At 37.3% G+C, this 12,406-nt stretch overlaps 1 protein-coding gene across 3 annotated transcripts in view; it reads right to left on the bottom strand.

Annotated features, from left to right (window-relative positions):
- Positions 1–3,139, bottom strand: part of GREB1L (GREB1 like retinoic acid receptor coactivator) — a 65,900-nt gene extending 62,761 nt beyond the window's left edge. For all 3 annotated transcript variants that reach the window (XM_061994929.1, XM_010209610.2, XM_061994930.1), the window contains exons 1-2: positions 2,983–3,139; positions 2,568–2,765 (exon numbers count right to left, since the gene is read on the bottom strand). In XM_061994929.1, coding sequence (XP_061850913.1) covers positions 2,568–2,765; positions 2,983–3,139 — 355 coding nt within the window. The remainder of the gene's footprint in view (positions 1–2,567; positions 2,766–2,982) is intronic.
- Between the last annotated feature and the right edge of the window lie 9,267 nt (positions 3,140–12,406).

The raw sequence follows: 12,406 nt of genomic DNA, 5'->3' as shown, positions 1-12,406 counted from the left end.
TTCTTTCAGCAGCAGGTAAATTGAGGATTTACTAACAAAAGAAAGGTGCTACTATTGTGTTTCCCATAGCTTGCATAAAATGCTATTCCACAAATTAAAGAAATCTTTTAAAGCTACAGCAAATAAGTGGTTCAGAACAGCTTCTTGTATTTTTTTTTGATTGCCTATTTCAGCTACCTGTATGAAAATGGAGAAGTATTTGTCTTGAAACCTTATTTTCAAGACGAAATATAGCTCCTGAAAATAGAAGAATCTCTTTTAAGACCAATAGTAAGGTTCAACGGCATATGTAGTTGCTCTTTCCAATGAGCAATCTAAGGGATCTAATATTATGGACAACTGAGAAGGAATCTCCAACAAACTGTCCCTTATGAGGCATTCATTTTTTTAATTGATGAATAAAGGCATTAAGATCTACTTTCTCCACCCAAGCGAATGACAACTTGGCCATCTGAATAAAACAAGAAGTCACCACAGAAAACAATCATGATTATGGCATACATCCTGAATTAGGGAAAAGCGAACAACACAAATACTTTTTAAAGGAAAAAGTTTTCACTCTATCTGTGCTAAAAGGTGGAAGAGAGGTTTTACAGTAAGCAGAGCTATGAGCTGCAAGTTCTAGTCCCATTGTTTTGCTCTTGGATAAGCAACTAAATACATGCTTAGTTTAAAGCATCCAAACACAGTGACATCAATTAGTCTATTAGTATTCCTTAACATTTTCCTAATGTTATTTATCTTTGCAATTAAATAACTAAGATAAGGGATGTAAACAATGGTAGTGATCCTGTCTTACATCTCTGGAAGGCCATATTCATGAGAAGAAAGACGAGATATCAGATTAATATCTTGCTTAGATAAGGCCTGCAGCATGAATGTTTGGGTAAAATCATCATAACAGATCAGTAGCAGTATTTTCCTCTCCAGATACAAAAACACTGCTCTCCTAAATTAGCTCCTTGAGAACAACATTGAATAGTGAGACGGGTTTTCTAAATGCAGAATGATAAACTTGACAGAGAGTAATGAACAATCCTAAAATTCTAGAGTGCTTTGATCATAAAAGACTTACAGATAAAAATCAAAACATGGAACTTTTCCTGGAAGTTCCTCTTTAATCAGGACATACTAAAAAGCACACAGTTACATACATTTTGTACCTATAGCAAAACTAGGCATAACCTTGTGACACGCCATTAGCAGCCACAGCAGAGGTCTATGCAGCAGTGAGTGCTTGAGAGCTGAGCACCTCCTTGCAGTGCCATGTCAGGAAGAGCAGCCTTATGAAGCAACCCTGGGCAGAGGCAGCAAAGGCTCCAGCAAACATGGAATGGTTTACATGTGGATGGAAGATCACCTCTCAGAGATATTTATCTGGAAGCTCACAAATAACACTTTTATTTGGATGTGGATGTACAACCAGCAATCACTAGAAAGTACAAGTGAGACTAAGAACTTGATGTTGTACAAAAACTTCATTCACAATCAAATGCATGGTGTTCTTGTAGACAGATAAGATTTTCAGTCCTACACCTGCTACTGGCAGGCTGGTCCAGCTGCATTTGGAAGGAGTAAAGGCAAAAATGTCAGCATTTGTCTCTAACTACCCCTCCAAAAATGTCAAAGTATTATCAATTGCTAGTGCTTACTTCTACCATTGCATATAACCATACATTACAGTAAGGTATGAAACCATTCTACACATCTTTTCATCAACTCTGCACAAGGAAGCCCATAATTCGGGAAGCTATTGAATAAAACATCAAGAAGGGCTTTTGGATCTGCTGGGAAGAGTTGTTTGTTTTCCAGTGTTTTATGTGGACAAAGGAATTGTTTTTAAGAGAAGCACATCTAATAAATATGACTAGATCTATCTTCTTTTAGTATCTTCAGAATTGAACAATTATGGGATAAGATGATCCCATTACATCAAGTTTGCTTCATTCAAACAGGTATACCTATAATGATCTGACTCTTATTTTTAAACGCATTTAAAACTGAACAAAATAATAGTATTTGTAACAATTTTGCTCATCTTGAATGGTAATAAGGACAACTACAGGCAAGGAAATAATGGCCAGCTGGGGAAGACAAAACAGACAAGCTTCTACTACTACCTATCTTATCCCCTTGGCAGCAGAAGGAACACCAAGTCTCTTCTCCCTTTTCTCTTTCCAAACTCTTCTTTCTGCCCATGGAAGCAACTAAATATGGCCTTGCCAATGTTGCTGAAAATAATTTAGGAACAGATTAAGAAACAGCTATACTAATGCCCACTTACACAACTTCTTTGAGGACAGCAAATCACTGATAACCACGGAAAATGAAGGGCTTTCAGAAACTAACAAAATGGCACGGCCAGTCTCAGACACTGCTTTCAAATAATACATTACATCTTGTATCCTGAAACAAGTTCTCTTAATCTGTGTTTTCTCAGGTTAAGGCTTTGACTATAAATTCTATTCCCAGACTCCTAGGTCAGTAGTTTCTAGCTGTAAAGAGTAAGTATCATTCTAAGAATTAGTTGTAAAGATCAAACAGTAAGAAGAAAACCAGACACCAACCATCAGTAGTGCAAGACCCTTCTGGGGCAGGTTTCTGTGAATATGGGATTGGTGGACTACTTGAATCTGACATGTCTTCATCTTCCTCTTCATCCTCCATTTCATTAACTGTTTGGTTGGTAGAAAAGTCCAGGCTCCCATTCTGTGAATAGCGATGTACTAACTCTTTATCCAACTCTTCTACCTTTGGCTTCACATCTGCAAAGAATAAGAAAAAAAAAATCCAACAGTGCTTTCATCTTATCTCCTTTTAAGATAACCAACATGCCATTCTTTCTCCTGAATGAGGCCTAAGATTCAGACTTTGTGCCACACAATGAACTACCACACAGTTTGGTTTCGTCAATGAAACGCACACCACCCTTTTCTCACACAGAAAAACAACAATTGAAATGTGCCATACTTTCATGGTTACCTTCCGGCAAGAATGGAGGCTGGTCAGGATCCAGGTACAGCTGGGAGAAGATCGGCCGCGGGACAACACTGCTACATCTCAGAGAAGCTTCAATAGAGTTATGAAGAGCTTCTTCAAAACGGGCAGATTTTAGTTGCCCTGCATATGAATTCCCCATGATCTAAAAACAAAACCAAAAGAGCTGATAAGGGGATGGGCAAGGGCATATGCAGACCATGTACTAATGAAGAGCGAGGTCTTATTAACATCCATGACAGCAAAACAAAGTCATTAAGAAAGTACGCTATGAAAATAACAACTTAAACTAGTACTGCATGTTCACATTCTCTCTCAATCTGATAGACTGTATCCTCTTGTTTCAACAACAGCTTTTAGCACATTTCCAACCCACTGCTTTGTGTCTTCTGCATACAAGGCCTCTCCACAGCCTCAAGGACCTGCCCGGTATAAAATTTAATGGAAGGCAGATAAAATCATTATTATGGTCTTTTTTTAGGCTTTTCAGAGTAGGCTACAGAAGGGTGTGTAACACAGAAAATTAAAAACATCAAGTTTGGCTTCATCACTAGTTGTCTGCCAGCGTGTTTACATGATTGTACTTGTCAGTATGCCATCATTTGCAGAGAAGCAATACATAGAGACAGCCAATATTCGCAAGGGCAAAGATTCAAGTTAACTGAAATTATGCAAAAGTTAGTTCTCTATCTTTTCTGGGTCTTCACTCCTTGTCTTCAAAGTAATACTAAGATTTACATATCTGATCCATATAATTCAAGCAATCTAATCATACTCTTACAAGATGTTACGTAAAAAAAGGAGACATAACTAACATCCAAACCATACACAGCAAATACTGTCAAATGTTTTTATTTAAAATCATGCTTTATACTAGTACAGTGATAAGAAACATTTCAATATCTGCTTTGACAATTAATATTTATGTTCATATCAATTATGAACTTATAAACTTCATGAAATATTTAAGCACAAACATACCTGTAGATCATTACTTCTCCTTAGGTGACATTAGACAGCCCATAGAATGTTGTACTTTTGCCCCCAGCATTAGGATACACTCTTAAATGTAAGCATTTAGTAGCAGGATGGCCATGGAAGGTTTTATAATAAGCTAAGAGAGACTCACTAAAATATGAAATTTTCCACGTAGATTGATCATTACACCACATGTCACTTGCACCAAAGAAATGGCAATCTCACATTTTCCCATATTCTGAACACAAGGCTGCATTTTTTATAACTATATTTAAGAGAGATAACTTCTTCCCTAGTTACATCAATAGGTAGAAAAGTAGAAAACCTTATCATGTTACATTTATACTTGTTTTCACTAAATGCCACCTAGCCCTATGACCAGGAAAAGACCTTGGCCAAGAAGATAATTTGGCATTTAGAAAACCTACAATTCCATTCCTGCTTTATCACAGAGTTGCTCAAGGCCATCAGGGCCACCTGTGAAAGGGTAATCATCATGACAGGCATTTAGAGCAGCATTTGAGATCTGCTGGTATAGGAAAAAAAAAAAAAACCTAAGAGCTAAATATTGCTATACCACTAGAATACAAACACATGAGGCTTATCTAATTACTAACCTCCAACCTGGGAGGGAGGCTCAGTTCCCTGTTCAGTCAGAGACTTTGTAATTCCACATCTCTTACTTAGACTATCTTTTAATATATTTGGGGGCAACAGCATTTCCCTACCCCAACCAGACACAATATAAAGACAAACACAATTTCTTAACATGAAACACTCAGGTATTTCAGCAACAAAGCACTTCAGACAAGTAGATGCTCATTTTCATTCTCTAAGCTTTTATTAAATTTTGAAATGACGAGGAATATGTACAAACACACAACTACAAAGTGAGTTAGGGAAAAGTTATGCTGAAGCAGGATTAAGGTTGCAGTGTACTAAATCCTCTCAGGTGCCTTTGAACAAAGAACTGATGGAAAACAGCTGAGTGACTGAAATCAGTGATGATATTTCCACACGTATCAGTGAAATAGTGGCAAGCTATTAGATCAGCAAATTGTATATTGTTACGTTTCATTTCTGGGCCATACAATTTTACATCAGATATGATGTGCTTGAGGTAAGATTTAAGGAATGTATTAAGAAAACCCCAAACTTTAGTTAAAATACCATAGCAAAAACAAATCAATGTTTAAGAATCAGAAAGTTTGCAATTTCTAGACCACATCATCTGCCTCAAGTCTGTTCATCCCTCACATTTTCTACAACATTATGTTGTATACAAACTATGCCAACTATATTAATGGAAAACTATTAATAAAATATAGCATGCACACAGCAAAAACATTGGTGAGCCAAGGCTATTTAATGTGCCAACCTGGCATCTATACAAAGAGATTTGCCTGGGGATGGTGATTGTCATGGATTTACCTGAGAAAGTTTGTAGTTGGCTGGAAGTGTACCAGAGGACATTTCTAGCTTGCCAAGTGAAAACAAGATTGCAACTGGAAATACCAGGTAAAGGAAAGCTTAGGAACAGCAACTTGTGTGAGCATGGGTCTCTGCAGCATGGAAGCAGAGGAAGAAGGCAGCTTGTCGGGGATGTGCCTGTGCAAGACAGGGCACGGGGAGGTACTAGAGGGCAGTGTAGCCGGAAGTCCTTCTGGGCTCTGGTGAGGAAGGCTGGGAGCCCCAGAGACCCTCACCGAGGAGCTAGTGCTTGGCAGCTGATTTCCTAACACTGCCTGAGGCAATTAAGGCAGCTGGGTCTAATTTGGAGTTCAAGGGAACTGGAGAAGAGTAGGAGTGGTGGAGCAGGAGGCTCTTACTTTGTAGGGGAGAGTTGCTGATTGTCTGGTTTGGGTTGTGTCATCCTGATCCAGCCTGTCCAAATGCCACAAGCACCAGTTCAAGATATTAACGCCTGAGTGTTTCTGCTTCTGATTCTATCCTTAAATTCCTGGTGCAGTTAGGAAGTGCTTTATTTTCCTTCCCCAAGTGTAAATGGGAGGCAGCTCACAGTGAGCACCAAGCCAGCAGTGGCAGAGGCAGCAGGAGCACAACATGCTTTAAATGTGCTTGTGTGGGTGGACGTGGGTTGAGAAGGCAGCAAGGAGTCTGGAGGAAATATAAACTGGTGAAATTTGAAGTGAAGGACAAAAGAGGAAAAAACCATTTCTGTTATTAAGATATGCACCTACTATATCTGCATTTAGATGTTTGTTTCCCCAATTTGTTCTTGGGAATGTGGGAAAGATGTTCCTAGGCTGAGTGCAGCTGAGACTCTGATGCAACATCTGAAAAAAGGGAGCTGGACCTTACTGAGGAGCTCCTCCCTGATCTCATTACTGTTTTTCTCCTGTCAACATACATCAGTGCTCACTTTCATGCTCACTGTTGCATATCTAGACACACTGCACAGAACTACACTGAAGCCCACTTGGGTGCACTGAGAGGTTTCTAATGAGCAGGAGGTTTGTTTTAGGGGCAAACAATTATTTCCACATCTACATGTGTACTAATTGAAGCTAGCTCAGCACAGAGATGGCTAGATTCCCAGCGATGAGCAATTTCCACATCTGTAGCACAGTACTCCAACACCCACCTCTCCTTTTATTTACAGCACTGGATACTAGTGTAACTCATAAGTTGCCAACTTCTCTTAGCAACCTTTTGAGCACTGTTTTGGACTCTGAAGGATGTTACTATGTGCATTATGCAGAATGTATATGTATACTAAGATTTGCTGGTATACCTTCTCCTTTTCCCCCAGCCTTGCCAAGGGACAAAGTTCAGTTTGACAACAGCTATTCTGCAGGCTTCCCCTCTTTATCTCTCTAAATTTGCCAGTCTACACAGACAGGTAGTTTTTATTTCATGTCCTTAAAACATACTACAGAGAGACTAGAAGATACAATTAAAATTGAGTAGTTTAAAAATGAAGTCTGCAGTGACACATGAAGTAAGAGGAGAATTTCCTAACATTCAGTACACCTGCATGTCCAGGCTCTACCACTCACAGGGTACTTCTCTGCAAAGATCCAGATAATAAGGCATCATCCCCATTGCTGCTATGCTTCTTCAAAACAGATTGCCTAAGACTACGTCAAGTCTACTTTGCAGTGGTCCATCACTGAACTGGAGGATGAGTTGTGACATTTGCTGGAGTTTGAGAGCTGCCTCACAACAGAACTTATATCTTAGTCTGGGTCCTTACAATGACATATGAACAAGGCAATCAAGAAATTCCACTAACCTGACCATAAGCAAACCACAATTAATGGTATAGGTTTTAATAAAAAAATTAAATCTAGGCATTCATTATGGAAAGCAAAACTACAATTACTGGGAGCTTTCAATTAAAGCAGATAGAAATGGAAGGAATAAAAGAAAAACCTCAAAGATAATTTATTTTAGCACTACATCACTTAATTGTGCAGTGGACTCGGAAATTCTGATCACTCTTTCAACCCCCAGAAGCTGAAACAACAAGAAACTCTTGTCAATTCAAGCAAATAATCTTGTCCCATGTGGTCATACAGGTTTCAAAAGATCTGTGCAGAAACATGACACTAGATGTTAAAAAAGAACAAGAGCCCAGGTCCAGCAGATGAGTGGTAAGTACAATAAACACTACCCACTTTTAGTTAGAAAAATAGATTACTATGGTCCCTCACGTATCAAAACCAAAAGTAACCTCTAGGAAGTGGATTGTTACCCAATAGCTTCTGGGAGCTAGAACTGTACATTGAGTTGAAGGCTCTGCTAGTAAAAATATAATCAGATCATTCAGGACACCAGATACCACATATTTGGCCTCCAGGTAGGTCATGACCCCAGAGACTTTAAAGGAGAGGAACTGAACTGGAGGATGAGGGAGGGGGTGAGTGTTTTTGTTATGGCTTAAAGCTATTTCACAATTACCTGATAGCGAATGATGAATCTGATGCAAACACCCTCCATTAAGTTGGCTCTATCAAGTCCTTACTTTGTGTTTAACCTAATGATGTAATTGTGTTTTTCAAAACACATAATCTGGCTTCTGATCTGGCCTAACCTCACAGGAAAGTTCCTCTTCAAAGGAAAAGACTGCAAGTTCCTTCACAAAGGCACTGCCTGGCCCAGCACAGCTTCTGTATCTCAAAAGGTTATCTCAAAGGCAAAAGAGAGACCAGGCATCTATTTATGCTGTAGAATTGTTTGGGAACTGGTTGTTTCAGGTACAGCTAGCATTTTTCTATTATTTATGTCATTCTTATTGATGTTCTGGGAGTAGTATTTTTCTCCCATTTCAGCATCATTAGGATATATCATGAATATGCATACAGCAGAATGGAAGACAGTTAATAATGACAATAACATACACACTAACAAAAAGTGTAGACTTTGAAGTGAAAAGTATATGCCCAGTATTAACTGTAGCATTCAGTGGTGAAAGATTTATGTGTCAGTCAATACAAGAGTGCAAGGTGAAGCAGTCTCATTAACAGATCCCTAACCTCCTAATCTTTGTGAGATCCCTTTTTTCTCCCATAGTCCTGTCAAGATTCTGAGATTCAAACCCTGCTTTTGTCTTAGGGATATCAAAACTGTACTGCAAAAGAGCTTACAATCTTATGTAGCAAGTGTCAGACATATAATTAATTCAAAAATTCTTTCAGGAAAAATGCATTAATAGTTTGTTTTGACTCTGCTTACAGTGAAGTTTCCTTTCATTTTTGTTTTGAAGCAAATATTGACAGCATCCAATACCATTTAGAATCCAGTCTTCCAATTTCATGTTGCGTCTACCATGTCAAAGGAATGGGAAAAATAAAAAAACCCTGTTGTTTCATGACAAGGTTCTTCCTCTTGTTGCTCCATTAATATTTGTACTTGGAGTATTGCATCAGATTACCTGGGATTCTGACAATCCCCTGGACAGAGATAAATGGATATACAACGGAGCTACATGCAACATGAAACAGAAAGCAAAGCACAAATTGTGCTAAGATGGAGGCTGCTATGCTCTTACTGCTCCATCTCTTCCACCTCAAAACTATCCCTACTATCTCAGGCACAGTTCACAAAACAAGAAACATAGTTGAGGTACAATTCACAGCTGAATTCAGGACAATGTTAGGAAGTTGAACTTAATGCATGAAGCTGTCAGCTTCAAATCACCCATAAATACTGCAAAAATAAGTCTAAATCAGCAACAGTATAAACAAACCAGCAGTGATGTAACATTGAAGCCAAAGAAGGAAAACCAATAAGAAATAGAAACTGAAACCCAATCTCATGTCAATTACTTAAAATTGAAAATGACTCTTCAGGTCTTTTCAACAGTATTTAATAAGCTGCATTCATAAAGAAAAGTTTGCAACTCTAATCAAACATAAAATATATTGTGAATTGCAGTGTTACAGAAATCACTGCAAGTTAAGCTCATTTTAGAAAATGATAGTTCAATAGTTTTAAGTTTTAAATTCAGTATTTGTGTTTATTCCCTAATATCTTGCATTTTCCCTCATCTGGCAAATGTTCTGGTAAAACTCTCTCAGAATCTTTATATGCAATCTTCTGCAAGTCTGATGTTTTAAATGACTATTCTAGAGTTAAGCCTGCATAGTTAGTCTCAAACTATGTAAACCCAATAACAGTCAGTTCTTCTTAGCTCCAAACTGGGCCTGTAAGTCATTTCACAATATTTCTGCATGTGAAGCTTTGTGACAAGAGCTGCACAGACCTTCCACTGGCTTTAGTTTTCTCCAGGTTATGGCTCCCACTCAGAAAAGAAGTGTTGCATTCCAGATGAACTCTCATGCTACAGTAGGAGGAAAACCAGTGGAGTCAGTGTCCAACACATTCCTCTAGCAAAGACTGAGATGATCTAAGGATTAAGCATGTGCCAAACTTAATTTGATGCCATTTCCTCAGTAAAACAGATGCAAAAAAACAGCTTAAACAAAATATCTGACCTCACTACTTAAATTATGTGAGCTCATCTACAGTGACTACACAATACGCAAAAAAATTATAGAGAACTAGTTTCTGTAAATAAATGATACTCTGCTAGAAGCACTTAAAGCTTATGTCTAGCTGAATATGGAAAACTACATGAAAAAGTACTATAAAGAGACTGGAAAATTAATAGAGCAAACTGTAGCTGATACCATTTGTTGGGGTATTTGGAATCAAGGAATGTCTTTTGATGACTGTTGTAAATGCACAGTTCGTTTTCGTGGGCAAAAGCTGTCTTATGCACACAAATGCTCATATACAAATAGGCACTGTACGTTCTGTCTCCAGTTCCATGTGCTCACACATTTTTATTGTCTCTTACACTCATCCACCCACATACATCTGTTCACCTAACCATCCCCTGCCCCTCAAGCTTTTGCAACTATACCACTTCCCTAATTACTCCTCTGCCTTCCTACCGTGGCATCAAAAAGAAACTTCACAAAAAATGATAAATAAACCATATTTTGTGTTTACAATATTGAATATATATATATCCTTTTTGGTCTTCTCCCATTGCATCTCCTGGTGTTTCATGGAAAGGTCAGTGATACAGAGTTATGGACAACAACAAGAAGTCAGATAACAACAAATTTGACCATAAAGGCTATAAAAGAGTTAACAAAACTCAGTTGCCAGTAATACAAAAAGAAATGTTCAATAGTATATAACCAAGAGTGAGAAGATTATATAGTGGAGTGAGAGCCTAAAATGAATAGGCCTTTATCCTTCATGATATAGGAGCTTTCAGGAATTCATTATGTTGATTTAACTTATTCTGACTGCAAGGCTTTTTAGCCCTTTTAAATGATGTTATGAAATTTGCAGCAGTTAAGTTGCTGTGAAGGTTTTCTAGGGTTTTAAAATTAATCTGTAGAAGATGGAGCAAATTCTTTTATGCTACCAAGATCTTTCACAATGTCCATAGGGAATGGAACATTACTATGTACTCTCTCTTTTCTCTCAACAGAAAAACCTTCAGGTGAAGAAAGAAAAAGGTTATCATCCTACAAACTTGGCTATTAATTTTGAAGTTTTAGTAATGTTAAAAGGCTTCATTATTTTAAAATGAGTATGTGCTCACATTTAGATGCTCACCTGCTCATTGCAGAGCTAGGATAAATAAATCACTAAGGAGCACTTTCGAAAATCTTGAGCTGCTTCCTTACAAGCACGGTCATACATAGCTTTCCCCATTTATGTCCTCTGCCCTAAATCAATAGAACTGTTAGCCATATCATTAATGCCAATGCAATACAACCAAATCAGTAACGGTGCTTAATTCCAGCTCTATGATCAAGGCATATTTTTAATGTGTAATTTTAATGTGTAATTTTTGGAATTAGGTGCAGTCAGGAATTACAACTTATTCTCCTAACAACTTAGTGTGTTGGCACAGTCAGGCAAGTGACACGTTTGAATCCCTTCAGCTACCACTGCTAATAATAGAGCAAATACAACTCAAGTAGCATCTCAGTAATTCCTGTAATAACTATCTCAGTAACTATAACTGCAAGTAGCATTTTGATGCTTACTGAAATATGTTTCCAAGCCCAAATTAATTCCCCAAATCATGTATTCAAAATTGGTACCTGCTCCCACATCTTTTTATCACAACTTTGTCATTTTTATATCTTTTTCATATAGGTAAGTGTAGTCATTCCTTGACAATACATATTCTGGTAAGTGATACATGGATCTTATTGTAAGTTATTAGCTGACAACTATATTTATAATTACTCATTAAACTACTCAGAACAATTTGAGATATAAAATGTATTTACGCAGTTTACAATAATCTATAATGTAAAGTATCTTCTCAGTTAATTAATTTTAAAATGTGTTTTTAATGGAGATTTATTTCAATGGAACACTAATATAACACCATTTTTAAAAATTGTATGCGCAATTCTTTAATTTCCATGACTGGGAAGCTCAATGAACACTCTTGTTCCACCTTTCTAAATACAAACCACAAGTTCATATTTATTAACAATTTTAACAATTGTTAACAAATTTAACAAATTAACAATTTAACAATTTGCTATTAAATATCATTAATTTCTTAAATTCATGAATTACCTTTTCTTTTTTTGCCTGAAGGATTGCTTCTGTCCTGAGAGCCATATAATGACACAAAAAGAAGCATTCATAATGGCATCTCAACTTGCACTGCTTGTGAAAATAAAAGACTTGGTGATTTACTAAGCATTTGTGGTCTGGTTACGTAGAAGCTGAGGACTTCACCTACAATCCCAAACATCCTTTGAATGCCTTATCAATAGAGTTTGTTATCAATTCCTCAACATAACTAGACTAATAAAGACCACCATAGGAAGCTAGGAACATATTAATGTTGGCAAACACTGAGTTCACTCAATTTCTTTGTAATTCTTACTCTTTTTTTTTTTGCTGTACATTTTCTCTA

This window comes from Colius striatus, chromosome 4 (genome assembly GCF_028858725.1).
Source record: "Colius striatus isolate bColStr4 chromosome 4, bColStr4.1.hap1, whole genome shotgun sequence".
Taxonomy (NCBI): Eukaryota; Metazoa; Chordata; class Aves; order Coliiformes; family Coliidae; genus Colius; species Colius striatus.
This window is presented reverse-complemented; position numbering and strand designations above follow the sequence as displayed.